The 21,882-nt window shown below is 42.7% G+C and overlaps 2 protein-coding genes across 5 annotated transcripts in view; one reads left to right on the top strand and one right to left on the bottom strand.

Moving 5' to 3' along the window:
* The window catches only part of SLC26A3 (solute carrier family 26 member 3), an 18,008-nt gene extending 11,091 nt beyond the window's left edge, over window positions 1–6,917 (top strand). The window contains exons 13-20 of the mRNA XM_018068182.1: window positions 558–664; window positions 923–992; window positions 1,079–1,171; window positions 2,585–2,680; window positions 3,307–3,540; window positions 5,256–5,310; window positions 5,809–5,954; window positions 6,705–6,917. Coding sequence (XP_017923671.1) covers window positions 558–664; window positions 923–992; window positions 1,079–1,171; window positions 2,585–2,680; window positions 3,307–3,540; window positions 5,256–5,310; window positions 5,809–5,954; window positions 6,705–6,917 — 1,014 coding nt within the window. The remainder of the gene's footprint in view (window positions 1–557; window positions 665–922; window positions 993–1,078; window positions 1,172–2,584; window positions 2,681–3,306; window positions 3,541–5,255; window positions 5,311–5,808; window positions 5,955–6,704) is intronic.
* A 5,648-nt stretch (window positions 6,918–12,565) lies between these two features.
* On the bottom strand, window positions 12,566–20,718 carry CBLL1 (Cbl proto-oncogene like 1). Of its 4 annotated transcripts, none has more exons than XM_025894616.2 (6): window positions 20,679–20,718; window positions 18,028–18,195; window positions 17,592–17,689; window positions 17,247–17,330; window positions 16,363–16,436; window positions 12,566–15,852 (listed from the first exon to the last, which is right to left on the bottom strand). In XM_025894616.2, exons 1-6 carry the CDS (start codon window positions 20,689–20,691, stop codon window positions 14,811–14,813), a joined length of 1,479 nt encoding a protein of 492 aa, XP_025750401.1. In that variant the 5' UTR covers window positions 20,692–20,718; the 3' UTR covers window positions 12,566–14,810. The 4 variants fall into 4 exon arrangements, with proteins under 4 accessions (XP_025750401.1, XP_017923524.2, XP_025750402.1 ...); XM_018068035.3 differs by having other exon boundaries at window positions 17,592–17,692; XM_025894617.2 differs by lacking the exon at window positions 20,679–20,718 and adding an exon at window positions 20,123–20,256 and having other exon boundaries at window positions 17,592–17,692.
* Between the last annotated feature and the right edge of the window lie 1,164 nt (window positions 20,719–21,882).

Here is a 21,882-nt window from a genome sequence, read left to right on the forward strand (position 1 = left end):
AAACTCATGGCTCTAGGGCAGGACTGGTTACCTCCAACATTCAGAAAATTTAGGCTCTTGCCTTTCTTACATGCCAGTTCCTTGTATTCACAAATGGTTCCAAGCCTCAGTTTTCCTGGCTATCAAACAGATATTTTTATACCATGAAAATGCTTTGAGCTCTGAGGCTAAAAATCATTCAGTATTACCTAGTCATTTATCAGTCATGTACATCCACAGCACCGATATTTGCACGTTTACAACTCTCAGCTTTACAGGATCCTGATTTACTTGTAGCCTTGCCTTTCTGCTGGATTTTTATTGAGCATTTAGTGAACCACTTATTGAACAGCCACACCCCTATCATTCTAGGCCTTTGTTGTCTAGAAATGGTCATCCCTGGAAACACTCCCAGGTGCTGGTTGGTGACTCTGGTTCTGTTCTACAAGAAAAAAGCCCTTGCCAAAAGCAGATGGACATCCTGGACCAGATCTGAGATCTATTGCTGCTCCCACCCTGAGCTCATGACCCAGGTTCTTGACATGCTCATAACCATTGCCTTCTACTGCTCATTACAGATCATATGGGTGGTGACTTTCTTAGCTACCATCTTTCTTGGCCTGGACCTTGGACTAGTAGCAGCTGTGGCATTCCAGCTGCTGACGGTGGTGATCCGCTCCCAGATGTGAGTACTTGTTGAATGCAATGATATCTCAGGGCCTCCCGTTATAAATTAACTCCCTCTGTACAGAGAAGGCCAACAGCCCCATGCCTCAGTCTGTCCAGCAACCACATATGGAAAACTAATCTACAAGCGTAAACCCTTGGCTGTGGGGATCTGCTTCAGTCTGCCACTGCAGCTGAGATTGTTTTATTTGATCCTTCCCATCCTTCAAGTTTTGATATAGGATACTAATAATTTTGTGTGTGTTTTTGTTCACAGCCCAAGCTGCGCTGTTTTGGCTAACGTTGGGAGAAGTAACATCTACAGAAACAGGAAGGATTACACTGATGTAAGAAATGTCATTTCTTTCATTATCTGCTGCACTTGTGTTTCTGTAACAGACATAGTTACTTACACTTCTGCTTCATTGTGCAGATCTATGAGCCAGAGGGAGTGAAGATTTTCAGATGCTCCTCTCCGATCTTCTTTGCTAATATTGAATTCTTCAGAGAGAAACTCATCACTGCTGTAAGTGTCTGGGGCTGTCATCCTGAACATATGAGTTGTATGGCACATTAAGGTGAATACAATTTCCCAGTAATTACTATATATGCAGTTGGTCCACAGTTCAAAGGTGAAATTTTCATGGTTAATTCAAATATTATTGCCACTACTGTAATCTCACACGTATGCAGACACCCCTGAGAAAGAGAACAGCCTGACTCATGCTGAACTTATATCATAACAATGTTTATACTATATATATACTTATATATGTACATCTATGCCATATATTGTTGTACCATAACAATACATATTTTAAGTCCTTTACAAGAAAGTAGTGCAAACACAGATAATATAAAGGGAAATAATTTTATTTTACTGTCATCTATATTGTTTACACCAAATAAAGGCTAGTTTACTTCATATTGCCCAAAAAAAACATAACCACAACAGTCAGAAGAATGCTGAATGAAATCACTCTATCGAAGAGGTCTTAATGTCTTCCATAACAAACTGGTGAAGGCAGCCAGTCTTTCCATGATGAGCACAGAGATCCAGGACCCCTGAGCTCTCACCATGCCAGGGAGGCCCACCATCCCCAGATTGAACACAACTTGTACTTATAACCTTCCCTTACTGCTGCCCTTAGTGGGGAGTTGACTACCCTGAGCACTGGTAATGAGCATTTCATTCTTCATGCGAGGGACTGAAACTGGCAGAGGAACATGGGAATCCAACACACGTGGTTCTCCATGTGTTTGGCTTTCACCTCAGAAGAGCATAAGGGGGTTCTTTTCTGTGAGAGCAGATGCTCACACCACTCTCCTTCTTTACAAATACTGGTACTTCTAACACCTTTCTCCTCTACCCACTAGATGGATGAGGCAGAAGACTTGCAGGAATCTAGTGTTCTCATAACCCTTACTAGCCTAATTTACCTGCCATCTAATTTTGTCAAAACCAGCGAGGAGGTTCGAGAGACACATGCAGCCAACATGATCAAATTTGGTTTTCTTCTTCAGGAAAAACAATGTGTGAATGACCCATGCTGCGGTCGGGTGGCACAGAGCAGATACAACCTGTGAACTCTCTAGTCTTGGTCACCTGGGTGTCCATCTCATAATGAAGATGAGTAGGACATGCCAGCACTGTGCCAGCCTGCTGGAGTTAGTGGCCTTTGCTACAGCACTGTCACTGCTATAATGCTGTCCATGCTAGTGTCCTAAAGCTAGCACAGATAGGCCTGCCTGGTGTGCAGCACTACCTGTAGACATCTTTCCAACCAAGAAAGAGCCCTTGTTTGAATTGAAGACAAGTGGTAGGCAACATCAAGTTCAAATCATGACTGTAAAGAGAAGACACATGAGATGCCTTGTCCTTACCTCTCTGTCACTGGGGTGTTTCCATTTTTGATTATTTAAAGTGCTGTTTTTGTAGGTTGGCTTCAACCCACTGAGAGTCCTGAGGAAACGCAATAAAGCTCTGAGGAAGATCAGGAAGATGCTGAAGAAAGGAGAGCTGCAAGTGACACCCGTATGTAATGCAACTCTACCCCCAGCAGAGGGGAGTTAAGGAACCAGCTCCCTGGCTTTACATGGCAGAGAAGTACCTCATAGCCTCCTGTCCTAATTAGATATGCTACTCCCCAAGTTTCCACTTAAAGATTTTAAATTGCTCTCACAGTTAGAGACCTACAGATTTACCAGGGGCAGAGCTTGTATGTGTCCACTAGACCTTTGTTTGGCATCAAATGGCAGGATCAGATCCCACAGAGGTGACGATCATGCTCCATTAATGGTAGGATAAAGCTGGTTTTCTCCCAGCCCAAATCCTGCATGCTTTTTGTTGACTAGTTCCAAAATCACTGAATTGAAGCGTGTCTGACAATTGACTTCAAGGAACAATAAAAAGCCATCATTAAGTGATTATGATGATGATTAAATGATTTCCAGATTTCTCCAGGCAAGAGAGAGACAGAACTTTTTCTAGTGCAAGGTGCAGGTAGATCCTGCTCCTTCTCATGGCTCCTTCTCATGATGTTCTCATGGGAACATCAGTTTTGCATTGCCGCCATTCTTGCCCTTGCCCAAGAAGCACTACTACCCTGGCTGGGTCTTAAAAAAGAGTACTAATTATGACACTTTTCTCTGTCAACACAGAAAGGCTTGATTTCCATGGCTAACCATACATATGAGTCAGATGAAGAATTAGACAACAACAAAATAGAGGAGCTGGACCAGCCCACCAACATGACAGACTTGCCCATTCAGATCAACTGGGGCACTGACCTCCCCCCTGGCATCACCGTGCCCGAGGTCAACATCCACAGCATCATTCTGGATTTCTCATCAGTATCCTTCCTCGATTTTTCTGCCATGACAATCCTCAAAAAGGTAATCATAATTCACAAGACAAACAGTGATCATATGAAACTTATGAATGCAGTTACACTTGAGGGATACACGAGGGAAGAGATGGTACCCAGAGAGACATGGACAAGCTTCAGGAGTGGGCCCATGTGAAACTCATGAAGTTCAACAAGCCAGGTGCAAGGTGCTGCATGTCAATCATTGCAATCCCCTGTATCAATAGAGGTTGGGGAATAAATGGATTGAGACCAGCCCTGTAGAAAAGGAGATGGGGATACTGGTGGACGAAATATTGGACATGACCTAGCAATGTGCACTCTCAGGCCAGAAAGTCAATCATATCCTGGGCTGCATCAAAAGAAGTGTGACCAGCAGGTCAAGAGAGGTGATTCTGCTGCTTTACTCCAGCCTTGTGAGACCCCACCTGGAGTATCCTGTTCATCTGTGGTGTCCCCAGCACAGGCAAGACATAGATATGTTAGAACAGGTTGAGAGGAGAGCCATGAAAATGATCAGAGGGCTGGATCATTTCTCCCATGAGGACAAGATGAGCGAATTAGGGTTGTTCAGCCTAGAGAAGAAAAGACTATGAGGAGATCTTGGTATATGGCTTTTCCATACCTAAAGTGGGCCTATAAAAAAGCTTGGAGAGGGACTTCTTACAAGGGCATGTAGTGATAGGACAAGGCGCAATGGCTTTAAACTGAAAGAGGGCAGGTCTAGATTAGATATTAGGAAGAATTCTTTACTGTGAGGGTGGTGAGGCACTGGAACAGGTTGCCCAGAGAAGCTGTGACTGCTGCATCCCTGGAAGTCTTCAAGGCCAGGTTGGACAGAACTTTGAGCAACCAGCTCCAGTGGGAAGTGTCCCTGCCCATGGCAGGGAGGTTGGAACTAGGCGATATCTCTCAGGTCCTTTCCAACCGAGATGATTCTATAATTCTATTCTGTGTTTATAGCCTGCTTTTTAAAGGCGTTCCTATATGGACTGGAAGGTCAGTGGCAACCTTTGAGTGCATGTGAATTTTAATGTACATTTTCCATAGAAAATGTTTAGGAAATTGTTTAAATAATCAATATAAATTGTCTTGGAATTTAAGTGTTGGCTGTGGTAGCCTTTCTTCACCTGGTAAGATTTCAGGAAGCTTTACAGAAATGTAGATATGAAATATCTTTAAACACCCAGCTGGGAGTTGAAGCATTGGAGTTCAATTTCTGCTCCTGCTCTTGCTTCCCCACATGATCTTGAACAAAGCAAAAGGCACAACATTTTCAACAGTAGCAGCTACAGTTAACTATCTAGAGACACACGGGGGCTGTAAATCTATTTCCATAGGAACTAAAACCCACCGTGTCAGTGGGAACTGTAGTTCTGCTCAAATTCCCAGTTATAAAAATCTCCCCAGAAGATTTTGAAGTCTTTTTCTTTAAAGTTTCATCATGAGTCTTGTAGGTACAATAAAGTCATACAACTCACGAAAGATCCCCTTTTTCTCTGTGAGCTAAACGTTTTCAGTAGTGCCCCTTTTCAAAAGGATTGGCCATCGCTGTCCGGAGCCATATGAAAGGACTGTCCTGCCTCTAGGTGCAGCAGAGTTTGAGTTCAAAGCCACTTGCCATCGTAGATCTTAAATGTCTTAAAGCGGTTTGTATATTTGCTGTGGCTAATCAGCATAAGGGTTGTTATCATACTGCAAAAAACAGCAATATCTAAATGGTGCCTCCTTCTGGTTTAACAGACTTTGAAAGAATTTGTCCGGCTGGACATCGACATTTACATTGTTGAGTCACACGGTGAGTACTTGCCTTTCCGTTGGCATCACCGCAGGTGCCTCATCCCACTGCCTCCCTTGCTGGCCACTGAGCACGGCTCTAGAGATTCACCACTGTTTTACTTTCCAGTCTTGGATAACAAACAGACCCAGCTGAATGGAGGTGTCATCCCTCCTGTGCTGTCCCCAAAAGACTGGGACCATGTGTAACAGCTCATTTTACCTACGGCCACTGCAGCTCTGGGCTGCAAGACCTGTCACTGGGCACCCTGGGCTGGGCATTAAATAAGAAAAGGGGTTCAGACTCCCTCCTGCTTGGCCTTGAGCAGGACACTACTGATGGGCATTTGTGTTCTGCCCTTTCCACATCCATAAAGATGAAACCATCAGCTCTAATAAATAAAACAGTGCATTATACCAGGAATTCCTATGTTCACTCAGTGGGCATGCTCAGGATACACTATTTCTTCCTTTTTAAGGCCTGCATATCACTCTGTGCTTTGATTTTGTTCCCTCACAGAGGGCCTCCTGGACAAACTGGAGAGAAGTGCATTTTTTGATGAGGAGATTAAGCCATCCATGTTTTTCCTCACCATTCATGATGCTGTTTTACAAATTTTGCTGAAGAAGGACACAGCCAACTCCCCAAAATTAAAGCTCACTAAGGTAACACTACAATCTTCATCTTTTGTTATTTTAGTGCCTTTCCAGTACTGCCAGGCACCCAGCAGTGTGTGCTACACTGCCTCTCTATTTGAAAAGTTAATGACTAAAACTCAGCTGGTCAGGTGCCTGGCAAACCACTAGTGAAAGGAGTGAATAATTCCTACTGGTGACTGGCTTGGCCATAGTCGTCACCTGAAGTCACTTCTTTGGGAAGAGCAGAGTGTGGGTGAGATCCCAGCCCATTCGTCAGCAGTCCTCTATCACCACTCATCCAGCAGAGACTGCTCCTTTCACTGCAGTGGCTCCTGCAAGGCAGAATTTATGCTGCATGTAGTCATGTAGGCTTTCCAGCCCTGTCTACCTTCACAAGGAGTCCTAAAGTAGTGTAGATAAATTAGTACAGCCAAATTTGGTGATGGCCTTCCTGGGAGTGTTCTTAAATCAAGAGCAGGAAAGGATCCTGCATACATTAAATCTGTTTAACTGTACCAGACCCAGAGTGCTGCTCACCTGAAACTGTCTAATTCCACTTAGCTGAACTGGCCCAGCTCCTCTGTGCTGACCCAGAGACCTGGCAAGGGTCGTAAAGGACCGATGAGTGAGAGCTTCCTTCCTTCTAGGTCAGCTTCCCAGGCATTAGGTCAACTTCTTGAGATTTAGAAAGCAAAACCTTCTTTAATGTGAAAAAGGAAAATCAGAAAATAAGAAGCAATCCATTTCCTAACCCACAACTTCCCATGTTCTTTACAGGAGAACAGTAGAAGCAATGACTATGTCATCATCCCCAGGAATGGACTGCGCAGCCGGGAGTGCACAGTAAGGCTCTGTCTATGGCACTCTAGACATAGAAAACATGGCCCAAAAAGCTGCTCATGGGAATCTGCTAGGTCAGATAACAAAAGCATCTTCATCCCTGAGCTCTTGTGTCAGCCCAGGGCAGAAAGCATCCAGACAGCTTATTGATGGGATTTGACTTAAGGCAAAGCCTTCCGGGAGTAGGAGGCCCAGGGCTCGGCTCACAAGCCATCCTGTGTGCATGGAGAGGCTGCAGAGGGAAAGCAGGCAAAGGCTGTCTCCCCAGACTGTCCCACCTGGTCTCCTGGCCACCACAGCTCCCCTGTGAGGAGCTCACTGGTGGAATGCTCTTGTGGCACAGAAGTCAACATTAGTCCAGTTTATCGAAATTTCTCAGGCAGAAGGGGAGTCTGGAGACAGGGATAAGGGATCCATGCAGCCTTTCATCACAGAGTTAAAGAGAAGGGCAGTATCCAGCACAGAGCAACCCCATAAGGAGAAAATGTCAGACCACAGTCTTCTCACCCAAATGCTTTAGAGAAGCAGATTCTTATACATCATTCCCCAGAGGAAACTTACCCTGGCTATTCCTTTCAAAAGATGAAATTTATTTCCTTTTGTTTCCTACAGATTCCAATAGAAACAAAATTTTAGATTTAATTTTCTAAATACAATATCCTCCAGTGTAACAATGTCACAGAAGACGAATGCAGATGCTATGATGAGCACGAAGAAAAGAAGGATACTTTTAAATACCTTAAGAAGGATTTACTACATGTGGTTATGTTCCAAGTTTTGGAATGGGCTTGTTAGTCTTTATGTGTCTCTGTATATATATATATGTATTTATGTACATATATGGAGGCTAAAATCACACAGATTTTCTTATTTCATGCCATAGTTTGTAGACAGCTTGTACAGTTACTAAAGAACATATAAATATTTGAAATCTTGTATTTTATAGCACAGACTAATAGTTAGGAGTAATATTTTATCTGTAACTTGTATATAACTTGTATAAAGTTTTCTTGATGGTTTGTAAGACATTTAGTAGACTGAATTATTAAACTTGTTCTCAGCTCAGTATTATGATCATAGTGTACAAAGTGACTAATGTATCTACTGTAAAACATGAAGGTTGTTCAGGAAAGACACAGGATGTTCAGAGCCAAACATGACTCATTAATTTGGATTGGGCTGGTGTAAAGTGCACACAAGAGGATACGTTTATAGTGAACATCTGTAAGTAATGACTTCAGTAACTGTGTATGTCTGGCTGCATTTGTCAAATACACCACGGAGGCAGCTCATGATCAGTGAGACCCCGTGCGTGGACAGAGGCGCTGGCCCCAGAGCTGGGCTCGGAGGGGCTGTGGGTGTGGAGCTGCCAGGCTGGACTGCTTGGGTCTATGGACAGATGCACAGAGGACTTTAACTTAAAGAGTCTACTATGACACTCTGCACAACCCAGCCTGCATGACTGCCATCAATTAAGTCCCGCTGAAAGTCTAAGACTTGAAGATGAACTGCATCACAACTTCTAGAGGAAAAAAACCAAGCCCCAAAGTGACAGAACTTTTAATTTTGCATAACAAGTGCTGGAGGTATAAAAATCTTCAGCCTAAAGGGAAACGTAACCATCCTTGGAGTCCTAAAGAAATAGCAGTGTGAAATCACAGAAGTTTTTTACTTTTTTAAACCTAGGTTTAACTTTCAATCAAGCTGGGGTGACTGAAAGTGTGCATTTGGACTTGAAGTGAAAAAGGGCTGAAGGGAAGAAGAATGTGTTCTGGGTAAACCAGAAGCACAGTTTTTATCTCGATAGTATGCAGATCTTAAAAACAAAATTTGAAGAAAACCAGACAGAAATAAATGGGGAGAAATGCAGCTTGTTTTTAAAAAAGGTACATATACGTATGCCACATTCAACTGGCACCTTCATTTAGACAAACTGCCTTCCAAAGGGAAATGACATCGACATCACCTCTCTGAACCTGAGTAAAGTCTTCCGTTCCCTACCACACAGGCAATTTTTGATGTCACTGGAGAAGATGGGATGACTAAAGGCACTGAAAGGCAAAGGTGGATTATGCTAAAGAGGAGGTGACGACTAGGAGCTTTGTAAAGGAAACACCAGAACAGAGGGAGCACTAATCTGTTAATTTATTTTTTTTTAAATCTGGAGTTATCTGATGAACTCTGCTAATGATACAAAGCTGGAAGTCAGTATTAAAGTGAGGAGGTTTTGAATACAGAAAGAATGAGGTGAGCTTGAAGAGTGAGGTAGAGAAGTTCAGCTTTCAGAAAACACACTCATGCATTTGCAGATGAATAACAAGCTGTGGTTCTGTGGTGGGTGATCGTGTGTCCAACATGGTACAGGAGATGTGGCCCTCGGTGGCAATCACAGAGATGCTACAGGCAGCTCTCTGCAGACAGCAGACAGATGGTGGGCAGTTGTACAATCCTGCTGCACTCCTGAGCGGGACACAGCAGACTCACTGTCAAGTATGTGCCATGTGCCAGACACTGAGCACAGCAATGCCTGAAAACAGGTATAATCAGGACATTGCCAAATTGCTTTTCTACTGCAGTCTTCCAAAAGCCATAGATTATATCAGAACAGATTTTCCAGCAGAAAAAGAAAGATATTAATGCTTCTGTGCAATACTCAGGGGAGATTTCACTCTAAATACTCTGAACTTCAGGACTGAGTTCTCCAGTTCAAGAAAGATGATATCAAACTGCAACTAATGAGGAAAATAGTTATGACAATCTTTGTGGAATGGAGAGCCTGTATCTAAGGACTGGAAAAAAAGAGAAATAGATACAGGGATTTAACCTAAAAGAGAGGAAAAGCTATGCAAGATAAAAAATAATATTGTCCTGTGAGAGGAAAAAATAAACTGGCCAAAATTAAACATTAGCAAGATATTAGAAGATGGTTCCTCATTTTTACAATGGTGAGATGATTCTGCAACGTTCTTTCCAGCTAGAACGAGAGGAGCCAAACACTAAACTACTTTTAAGATGAGGCTTAAACATATTTATGAAAATCGTGATGCCACATCATACCAGTTTAACCTGAATTGTCTGACTCAGGCTGTTCTTTCCACTCCTGTGCTCATATGCACCTATACAGACCCAGGCAAACATCCCTACTGAAAGCAAGTCAGCAACATATGAAGTGCAGTATGTGGTGGAATACCACATGTTGCACTTCAAAACCATATGGGATTTGTTGACAGGTTTAAGAAAAAAATATTATTTTCTAAATTACCCTTTTCAGAACAATTTATTCCAATACTAATGACACTTCTGACACAGCACAGAGCCCCACAGGATAAATCCCCCTTCTGAAACTATTCACCATTTCTTGAATGGACATGATACTCAGACAGCCTTGACCAGAGAGCCTTGCACTCCCATGCCACATGTCCCTACCAGCTACTTGCCATCCTCTTAAATCACTTCACTCCTTATTTTTCAGTGTTGACACCAGCAGCATTGTATTCCTGATGCTTTATGTGATTTCCCCTCCAGGTACTGGTTATTTCTGCATTCAACTCTCTGTTATTCTAATACTAACATTCCTCTGAGCAGTTTACCCTCATGCAGATTATAGCACAGACCTCTTGTTGTGGGATATCATGGAGATTCAGATTTACTGCTTCATTCTTGAGACAGGGACCTTCAGAAACCTGGGTATTTAGGTTTCCAAATGTCCTCCATCAGGCACTGCTGCTGCTCGGTTAGAGCCCTACCATAAATCACTTCTTAATATTTTACTCATGAATTAAGCCAAAAGGCAAATGTCATACCTGCTTTCTTTTTGGTAAGTTGACAGGCATCGTGTTAATTCATCATGACATATCCTGAGTCTATCTCTCCTCAGCACAGTGCAGATGCTCCATAACTAAATAACAGGCATTTGGCAGCCAGCGAGAGGGATGGAAAATAAGAAGCCACAGAGCCTGTGATGCTCAAGCCTACTCTCAAGCCTGGTTTTCACTTTGTCTTGCAGAAGAGATTGCCCATGTGAAATATAGAAACAAAAAATTAAAAGTGTTTATTCAAGGTCTAGGGCCCAATGGAGAGAGGATTATAACATGCAAATTGAAATTTTTTTCAATTTCAAACTTTCTATTAAGAAAGCAGTTATCTTTAAGCTCTTTTTCACTGAAATGTCACTCACAGTTCTCTATTCCTCATCCTTGTGCTGAATGAAGTTTATTTTCTCACTCTTTATGCATCTTCTCCCTTCTGCTTCCTTAGAAAATGCCTCAAAGTCTACCTGATCCAGACATGGCTGAAGTTCTTCCATTAAACATTATTACATAAAAATGGAAACATTCCTGCCTGTTTGCAGACATTATCACTCTTCCCATTACCAGAATTGTATTACAATGTGTCCTTCTGGCACTCGAGAATCACTTCCATTTATTATCAAAATTGCTTATTAAAGTTTCATAATGACTGAGCTAACTTACCAGCTTCCTGCTGCTATTCCACCCATACCTTTCTGGATGTATGTTGCATTTTTTATTATTTTAATCTCTTACACTAGTGAAAAAAACCCAACAAATTAATGCCCCATACTTAAGAGAATAAGGCGATCCAATTCAGAGTAGGAAAACTTTCTGAAGTTGCTGTCTTATGGCTAAGTCAAGACTGAAAGAAGCTTTAAACTTCATTATTCTCACTCACACTGCCCTAACGAATGCAGCCAGTTCAGTTTACAAACTTGTATGAACCATTAGTGTGACTAAAATATGTGACATAGTGAAAAACCTCACAATTGTGAAGGCACAATTACTACATCAAGATGATTTATGAAGTGCTAAGAATTGTTTTTAACCTCATAAAATAAAAACTAGGGAAAAGAGAAAATACAACTTGTATGATACTGCTATTTACTTCAGAAATGTAATCAGGATGAAAATGAACCCAACCCTTGCACATTCCTCTGCTGTGTTGGATTCTGTGTCATATATACAAAAAGTTCAGGCTTATTTCCCATACGTTCAGTACGAATTGGCAGCTGCAATCCACTGTGCTCCTCCAGTTTCCCAGGCTCGAGAGGACTTTCCATGTGAACCTGTGCCTGCTTTTGGCAGCAGCCCAGCAAATCACAGAGAGAGAAACGATACAAAATCAGGCACTAGTTTTACAGAGCAGAAAACAGTTGAAGAACAGAGGGGTGTGTTCAGTCTTGATCCATAGGGGAAGCGTATTCACAACTGTCCTTTTGAGAACACCTGACTTCACATAACAGGAGAGAGGTTTTCACGGAATGAATAGTGAAGTTACTTACACTTCAGTTTTTAGCAAACAGAATTTGATACTCCTTTGAGAGCAGGAAGTGAAAGGAAGTGGAAACTCCATTCAGTAAGGTCTTCTAATTCTCTTGGATCATATTTTTAAAAAATAATTCACATTTTTAATTTTTCTCTTTTAAAAGGCATGAAAAATATCACTTATTGCATCTAAGTAACCAATCTTTATGTTAATAGTATTAAAAAGAAAATCACCACAAAGTATATGTTCCCACAGTTATTCTGCTTATTGTAAAGTATGCATGGCTGCAGGCAATCCTTTAAGGAAAGTTATAGATGGAATCACAGATAAAGTGTAAGGAGACAAGCATCTAAAGCACGGATGTTTTCAGGCCATCTGCTGGTGCCTTTTCTTGCATTCCATGGGAGACACAAGCCATCATCAAACTCCTTTTCGTTCCCTTATGTGACATTGTTACAGGAACTTACAATGGCTAACAAATTTAAAGGTTGTCAAAGTTCTCTTCAGAACTTGAGATCTGCTTGGCAATGCCTTGGGAGGGAGATCACTGCCCCAGAGAGGGATATTTATTCAAAATAAACATAATTAATTCAAATGTTTGTCTTTACAGTAAGACTTAAGGAATCCAAAGAAATCACAAGTACATGCCACCATTTCTAGGGCTGTCAATTATACAATTAAATACAATATAGGAATTTTGGAACTTCACAGTAAAATGACCAGGTATTTTGCAAAAAACCCCCAACCAACTAACCAAGAAAAAAAACCACCCCAAAACACAGCCCAAACCCATAAAAAAAATTAAAAAGACAGTTAACACAAGTTTTCAACCAATGGAGGCATCTTTAAAATTTGTAAATATGAAAACACCAACAGTGCCCTTGGTTACATAGGTATGCTTAAGACTCAATAATTTAAAAAACATATTTAGGTCTTCCTCTTATAAGCAAGACACAGACGCTTGACCAAGTCCAAGTCCTGGCTGTGTAGGATGACTTTTTGATTAAGTCCTCTATCACAAAGATTTTAGGTCCACAGTCACTAAACAATTTGAGGGATCCCACCGATTTTTTGGGTGGTATGTCATTGTCCGTATGACATACATCACCTTTGCCTTAAATAGAGAAAAAAATTCTCACACACTGTCTACAGTGACATACATTCAACTTTTGTGCTTTTTGATAGAGCAAAGGCTGCTGTTTTCCCTTAATCAATTGAACTTCCTCAGCATTTTCAGAAAAGCACTTTGTCAGTAACTCCAAGAACAGGTTTGGACACAGAAATATTAAGTCTGAAGCCTTCATCTGCTTCACAGCAGACTAATATACAACAGAAGTATGCAACCTGACTTACTTCTAAAAACCAGCATGATGGAAAGAGTTGCCTTATTTCCTCACCACCTGCAGTGGACAGGTAGGAGGTCATTTCAGAATGTGTGATTTTCCCAAACAGAGGGCACTGGAGAGTGAATGCACTGCCCTGCACAAACACCTGCCATGCAGTGCCCTCAGGAACCACGTGAGCCCTGAACACAGAACCATCAGTGAGTCCCTGTAACACAGGTATGTCAGGCCTGAGTTTGGCTTTGCAGAGTCAAAGGATATTAACCAGACGTGCAGATTTCCTCCCAGATGAAGTTATATGCTGTAACATAAATGTGCCTAAGTCTGCCTCCTCCCAGTCAACAGTAACAGAAGGGGATTCTTGAAAGTTCCTCATGTATTTGTTAGTTACTGAAAGAAAATAATGCTGGCAGAGCCATTTTTGCCTTCACATGCATACAAGATTTCACACAGGATTTCAGATCACTTCTTTCAGATTATCCAAATGTGAAGTTTTCCTACTGCATACAGTATAAAGTGAGAGCAGCAAACACCACTTCCCTACCCAAAATGAGCTGCTTCTCACAGACATGGCAAGCCAATTCACAAACACTTCCACACATAGCCATAGGTAAATACAATAGTTTGATTTCAGCTCACGTTTACATGTAAGCAGAGCCTTCTGAATCAAAACTAGCTTTAAAACAAACTCCAAAAACCCAAACAAAAGTAAACAAAACCCCCACAATACATCTTTTTGTGTCATGCCCAAAGCTATATCTTTGATAGACTCATCTTGCTGCACAAATTTAAAGAAAAAAAAAAATTGAGAAGTTGAAATGCAGTAAATGCAGAAATCTGCATGTCTGATTTCTAGTGCCATGAATTCACTATAGCCTGAATGAGTAATGGTGAAAGGTAGTAGGAGAAATATTAAAGTTCCCTTAAGATTTCACTGTGCTACCCATTTGGAAAGTATTAGTGTTGAAATGGTGTCCCAGAACTATGTGTATGTTAACTTCATATAAAAACTCACCATGTTTACAACCATATTTCAATTTAATTATTGTACACAGGTTAACAAAAACACTGGATTTAACAAAAACAATATTCAGAATGGTACAACACGTGTTCATTTTCTCCAGAAAATAATATTACAAGTGATCATCTTAGGACAATTTAGCCACACTAGCAACAGAAGTTCTGTTAAAATGCAACTGTGGTCTACTAAGCCACTTATTTTAGCACTACAGAATATTTGAAGTCAGAGTTCTACGGCCAAGGCTTAAAAGTCATTTAAGATTCAAACCTCAAAATGTCTTACAGCCAAAATGACAGTATTTTAAAAAAAACACAACAAAATAACCCCAAAACAATTAAAAGGCTGCTGTATATAATTTTATCCTCTTCATAGCACTCTCTATTCATATAATTACTTGTATCATTGGTAATAGGGTCTGTATCTGGCTTGATCAGGGTGGTGTGGTCCAGGAAGGGGGGCCTGAGCAGGAGGCCCTTGCATCCTTGGAGGTGGAGGTGGCCCCCTGGGAGCTGGCCATATCCCTGGACTCATTCCCCCAGGCTGTGTGAAAGGGGGACTCAGAGTTCCTTGATCTTCACTGAACTGTGGCAAAGAGTTAGGATTATAGTGATGGGGAGGGGGTGCATTTACATTGACAGGTGGGCCTCCGTGCTGAGGAGGGGGAGGTCCTGGAGGAGGATGGTTCATGTATGGTGGCATCTGGGCAATGATATGTCCGGGCGGCGGGGTTATTGGAGGAGGAGCAGAGGTCATTGGTGGTGGAGGAGCTTGGCTATACACCATGTGAGGAGTGCCTGCTGCCTGGGGAGGGTGCTGCAGCGGGTGGCTAATCGGTGGTGGTGGCGGCGGGGGCGGCGCGTAGTGCTGCTGTGGAGGCATTATATGATGAGGGTGCGATACCACTGGTTGGCCCTGATACTCAGGATGATGGTGGGCAGGTGCAGGGGCTGGTGGAGGTGGTTCTCGAGCACCTGAATTCGAATCATCCTGAATAGGGACAGTTATCAAGTTGCTGTGTTTCCTCGTCGAAATGCGGAAGGTGTCCTGGCTGACGGGGCGAGGGGGCGGTGGAGCCATGGACATCTCTGCAGGGGGAGCACGGATGTCTTCGTGGGGCTGGTTATAGTGCTCGTGTGGCACATGCTGTAAGGGAGGTGGTGGCATCATGATGTGCTGCTTTGGCGGAATGTGGCTCATGTGATGTTTCTCAGGTGGCATTATGAAACGCTCGGGAATTTCGGCAGGTGGCGGGGCTATAGGAGGATGCACAGGTTCAATGGGAGGACGAGTAACAGGCTTTCCAGCTCTCATATGACGGTGGTTGATGTGAGCTTGTAAGTCCCTCTGTGACAGGTAAGTTCTCTTGCACCCTTGAACAATGCTACACATGAAGAGAGACCCTCGTACACACTGCTCAATTCGCTGCACAGGCTCGTTACAGCTAAATCAAAAGAGAGTATTGGTTTATTGTCATCACAGGGGGCTCAATATGCATTTTTTCTTGTTAAAAGTCAACCAGTTAACAATTAGCCAAATTAGAACTGACCGTTTTCCTCCACTTTTCATCAATTTTGAAGTTTATCTAGTTTTTAAGTATCTAAACATAACTATGAAAGAATGAGGTAGAATTTTGTAAGTAGCACCTCCCCCTTGCACGAATTCCTTCTGTGCATTAAGACTTAACAAGGGTCACTCTCACTAAGTAAATTAAACTGCTGTTTATTCCTTTTCAAATTAGAGCAGTAACAGGTTACTTACCCAAATACTCGAACAGCAAAGTAAACACCGATCCCTTACAATCCCAAAATATGGGATTGAAAACTAGAAAGAACAGTGTACTCTACTGCCTCTGCTAAATGTATATAAATAAGAGCCATGCTAATAAAGGTATATGAAATAAGATATTTACTTTCCTACATTGCCTTTAATAACAAATCTTGAGATAACTTACCCTGGACACATCTTGTCTCCCTTTTTCTCATGTAGTATAGCACAGTCATAGCAGAAAACATGCTTGCAGGGTATCTAGAGACAAAAAATTGCTCTGTTAAGACATTGTATAGAAATATCTTCATCATTTTGCAGAATACAGTTCCTCCCTCCATCACACAATTTGTAATAAAAGTAACTAAGTTATCTATGAAGTGAACAAGCACAGAGGTGGTTAACTGTTTACAGCATATTTACACAGAAACCTTTTAGAACAGTTTGTGTTAGAGTTTGGGGTTTTTCTGGGTAGTGTTGTTTGGGTTTTTTAAGTGTTGGTAAAATATCAGCAAAAGTTTGTATTTTGCACTAATGCCAACACTGAACATCCACAGAAGCTGCACATGCAATCTGATTACACTTGTCCTGCTGGCAAGGGAGGGAAATTTTAAAAGCATTAACTGTCATTAAGTCAGGTCCTGAAGCCTCTTACATCATTCTTAAAAATCTAAATTAATCTCAGGGATTTTTAAAGGGACATAAAAGTGAGCAGTGTTTTCTAACTTCATTGCAAGTCTTCAATTGAGATAAAAAGCTTATTTTTAAACTTAAGTGGTGCAAGATAAAAACCCATGGAACTTGAAGGTTTTTTTGTTGGTGAGTGTTATGATTTTTTGTTTAACATTTTCAAACTTTATTAAATCAAAGGGTAAAGCAAAATCAGTCACACAGATGGAACAAAAATACTCCAGCAGTGAAGGCCCCCTGTTCCATCCTGATACTATTATGAAGTTTATTCAGATGCCTGCTGAAATCAGTAACCTCTAGAAGCCTCACACAGACACAGCAAAACCTAATTTCACCTAAAGGGAAACCACAGCTGCATCTTCCACTGGCACTTTTACTTACCATGCGTCCGTACATTTTGATGGGCAATCCACACTTATCACAAAAATGGACTGGTGTATCATCCTTTTCCCCCAGCAAGTTTATCTGATAGGATAGAGAAGGGAGTGGGAAAACAAACCCCAACATTACTAAAGCTTCTCGTTTCAATTATCATTAACACACTCATTATTTCTGAATTAGCTGAGAAGGAAGCAAGAACACTACAAACAGGGCAAAGCAGAGAATGTATTTTTAATCAGTCAAAAATAATGGGAAACATTATTAATAAACAAAGTATCTACCAGGACTACCTACAGCTGTGTGACACACAGGCAAAGATTCATGACTTCCAATCCATGACTTTACCTTATAGTCCCAAAAGATGGGTCCTGGAAATCTCCTTTGATTGCCAAACATTTCACCTCCTTTGCATTCGTATCGCTCCTCTTTGTTATAATCAAATTCTTCTGTGGAAAGGAGAAAGAGAAGAAAGACACGAGCCAACCACAACACTTTTCTAATTGACATTAGCTGCTATTAAGAGCATGGGTCATTTATACTGAAATCATCAAATAATGCCACAGAATTTCCAGTCTGCTGAGACCATTCTACAGAAACAGAGTCAAAGTAGTAAGACAGTCTTTTTTGGAAATGGGCACTATTTAAGCCCTGCAGTGCAGCAGTACCTGGAAATTTGAACTTGGACAGAACCCTGGACACTAAGTCTCCAAGACTGAATAAAGTCTTGAACAAGCTGCAGAATAATACAGTTCCCTACCACAGGGAATTTATATTAATTTACCTTCATCACCAGCTTGTGTCTTCGAAGGCATCCTGTTCATATTTCTTGGAGTTCGAGGTGCAGGTTTGGCTTTATTGGTCTGTTTTGAAATAAGCTTTATAGGGATTCTTCTACGGACATCAAGACCACCCAATGATCCTGAACTATTTGTTCCTTGCAAATCATTGTCTATGAAAGAAAATAACAAAAATTATCTATTAATTCAGTTATCTAATAGTTTCCAAAGAGGCTAAATACTAACAGAAAGTTGTAAGAAAAGCAATGTTTAAAGCTTAAGAGTCATACAATATATCAAAATTCAATCACTAGAAAATAAGTATCTTCACGTACAATTTCTTCCAGAAGTCAAGTCACAAAACTGTACTGGGAACAGTTGTGATTTTAGGAAGTCTAGTTGTAAAAATAAAGCCATTTAAATAAGCTGGCTGGTCTGTCATTTCTCCACAACAGAAAAAAAAATTAATTGTATAGCTCCTTTCACAGTACGGATAGCAGTGAAGAGTCAATTTGTTGTACAACCCTGACAACAAAGAACTTCTGAGAAAATTTTTACAATTTGTGTAAATTTTTTATTACAGTAGGAAGGAAACTAGCTTCTATATTAACTCAGCATCTTGACATATCACTTAGAAGTTTACGATAGAGTTTCACAAAAATATGGGTACTTAGGAGTATGTGGCTGTATCCTGCCTACACTGAAAATTATTCCCCACTATGCACAGAATTCTCTTTAACCAGATTTAAATCTGAGTACCAGGGCAAAGGAAGCAAGAAATAGTCTAACACGTGCATCAGCAGGTACAGGCTCCAATCAATAACCCAGAGCAGGTACTGCAACCAGCAACACTAACAAAGTGGGTGTAACGCCCTCAACCTCCAGTGAGTTTTCCTAAAACCACTGCATAGCATCTTAGTCACACAAAAACAAAGTTATGCCCTTCAAAAATCTTCCCAGTTCACTTAGATTTTAACTGAAAATGCTGTTTTGGCAGCTGTTTCGAAGCAAGGCATGCTCAGCCTGGAAGGAGTGAGCCACAAGCTGTTCTGCGGGTACAGCACTGGGATGACTGCTGAGGCCCCAAGGGATTGCAGCACAGCAGCACCTGGACACTGAAACTAGGGCCCTTTAGTGATATGCCTCACTAACTACTGTCCCTCAAAGCCTACAATCATTCCACACAATGCAACAAGTAGAAGGAAAAACAAGGAAAAAGAGATTGCTCTGAATTATTCAGCAGCTACCCCAGAGCCAGGAAACGTGTCAGCTTCAAACTCAGACTGGGCCCTGCCAGTCACTTCACCTCAAAACCCAAAGCCCTCAACGTCCTCTGACAGATCAAATTCCTCTTAGCACTGTGGTTGACATGCTTCACTCTAAAAGGCAATATGCAAAAAGGCACAGCAATAAAGGTTGTTTTTACTTCTGGTCATTTGTTATTTGCTTAGGCTGTCCAGGCGAACCTGCAAACACTCAACTACACACAGGGCTTCCCTGGGGCCTGCTGGACCACAACATCACAGGTAAAGCTGTTTTCCACCAGAATACACAAACCCACAACTCTATAAACCAAACAAAGTCCATGCAGAACCTCAGTCCATTTGCAAATATGGACAACTAAAACAAATTTTAAAAATCCAATACTTGAGTATTATTTAGTCCATTGAATTGCCAAAAGGAAACTATTAAGTTCTGATGCTTTTCTTCCAGATACTCTTGCAAGCCAGGAATATTTACATGAGTTAGCTGCTCAACTAATCCAAACTAGCAAGTTTATTAGTCATTCATGTCTCACAGAAGAATAAGAAATTCCAGTCTGCGTGAGCATAATTAGCAGGATTGCATCCAGAAGAGAAATACAACAAACATCCCAAGGTTGTTAAGACTACTTAGAGAAGTCTACTAATTAGAGGCAACGTCATCTCCTCAAATGTCACTTTCATCACCTTAGGTTTTATTTTTGCACTTCAGGTTTTATTAAAATCCATTTATATAGGTCAGATACCATATACATACAGATTTATAATGCAATCTTTGCTAAGAGAAAGGTAAAAAACCGCTCCAGAATACCCTAGCAAAAAGCCGACGTCCTCTCACCAATACACTGCACTCCGCCAGCACGCTCACCAGCGAGGGGCCACAGCTACGAAATCAAATTTCAGCACACGAGAGGGATTCCTCTCAGGCCACAGCTATGGCACCAGAAAGCACACTGGGGGCACCGACCCCTGGAAACGCCGCGGCCAAACGAGCGTCTCTCCGGCACCTCCGGAGCGCCCCAGCCTGCGGCCGGGCCCGGGCACTCGGCCGGATCAGCGCAGCCCACGGGGCTCAGCTCCGCGCGGTACGGGGGTCCCGCTGGCAGCGGCCCCCCAGCCCGGCCGAGCCCCCTCGGCGCGGGGCAGCGCCGGGGCCGCCGAGCCGGGGGCAGCGCCGGGGCCGCCGCGCCCGCCCGGGACGCGAACAGCCCCGCCGCGCGGGGAACCGCGGCGCGCCCGGGCCCCGCCGGCGCTCCGGCGGCCGGCCGGGCCGGGCCGGTCCCGCGCCGCCCCGGCGCCGCCCCCGCGCCCACAGACCCGCGTGGCCCCCCTCGTCTGGCGGCGGGCGCGGTGCGGCGGGCCGGGCCCAAGCGGACCCCCGCCTCCCCGCTCACCATTGTGGTCCATGATGCGGCGCGCGGCGCTCTGGGAGCGGAAGGGCGCGCCCGGAAGCGGCGGGGGCGGGGCGGCCGCGGGAGGACCCGGCATGGCGGGGGGGGACGGGGACGGGACGGGCGGGCCGGGCACGCGGGGGCCGCGCCTCTCACACCGAACCCGCTCCCGCCTGCCGGGACCGCGATCCCCGGGGTGCAGCGCCGCGAGTAGTTGGGAATACGAGGCGCGACCCTGTGGGTTCGTGGAGAAGGGTGAAATTATGAGAGCGGTCTCTCAGTGCAGGATCCACGGCGGCCCCCCCTGCCCCAGTTTGTGGCGCACACTGGAGAGGTCTGACGCTGCATGGTCAGTCTTGAGTTTTAACATGGGAACGGCAGATTCCTGACAATCGGGCTGTAGAAATGATGGAACGGTGAACTTCCAGAGTACTCAAAAGCTTCACAGCAATGGAGCTCAGTAGCTCAGGAGAGGGCTTAACGTGATTTCCATAAACTTGGCGTTTTGTAATTCCTGTGTAACTCGGTGGGATTCTATCTTATATTTATAGAGTGCCTCCGTAGCACTGAAGAAAGAAATATAAATAGAACTGAATCCTAGGTTATGAGTAGAAAATGACCTCAAGCAGTCCTTCCACAACCCTAAAGCAGGGATAACTCCACGCACTCCTATTTGGTGATTGTCTCACTAGAAACCTCCTGGACTGTGATCTTGTGTCCCTGCAGACAATGTCGCTCATTATCTTTACAGCCTTAACATTTAAAAGCTGCTATTTAAGTCTAACATTTCTTGTCTTACTCCCACAAGGCAAACAGAACAGGTTTTCCCTTTTGTCTTCGTTCCTCAAAACTCAGACCTAAGTGAGGTGTGACACTGATCCCTTCATTATGTCCTTTATCTCCTCATAATAAGAATTAATAAGAAGACTTAACCCAAAACCAAACAAGAACCCCCCAAACATGCAGATGCAAGGAGCATGTTTACAGTGTGCACAACTTTATTTTCTAGTTAATGGATACAATTACTTTTTCAAATGCAGCTTTTTAAAAGGGTAAAGAAACTTAAAAATACATCTCCAGATTTAATACCTGACATGCAAAGACAGAACAGTAATACTCAAAATGCATACAAAAATACCGCTTCTTCATCCAACTGGAAAAAGATAAGCACACCTAGTTGTATTATGGATGTTTGAATTAGTACAAA

The sequence above is a fragment of the Manacus vitellinus genome, unplaced genomic scaffold (genome assembly GCF_001715985.3).
Source record: "Manacus vitellinus isolate BGI_N305 unplaced genomic scaffold, ASM171598v3 scaffold_13_pilon, whole genome shotgun sequence".
NCBI classification, from domain to species: Eukaryota; Metazoa; Chordata; class Aves; order Passeriformes; family Pipridae; genus Manacus; species Manacus vitellinus.

Coding starts and splice junctions, on each gene's coding strand:
- CBLL1 (XM_018068035.3), bottom strand. Junction 17,693..18,027: donor GACACAAGCTGGTGATGAAG/GTAAATTAATAT, acceptor TCCTTTCCACAG/AAGAATTTGATTATAACAAA. Junction 15,853..16,362: donor GGAGACAAGATGTGTCCAGG/GTAAGTTATCTC, acceptor CTTTTGATTTAG/CTGTAACGAGCCTGTGCAGC.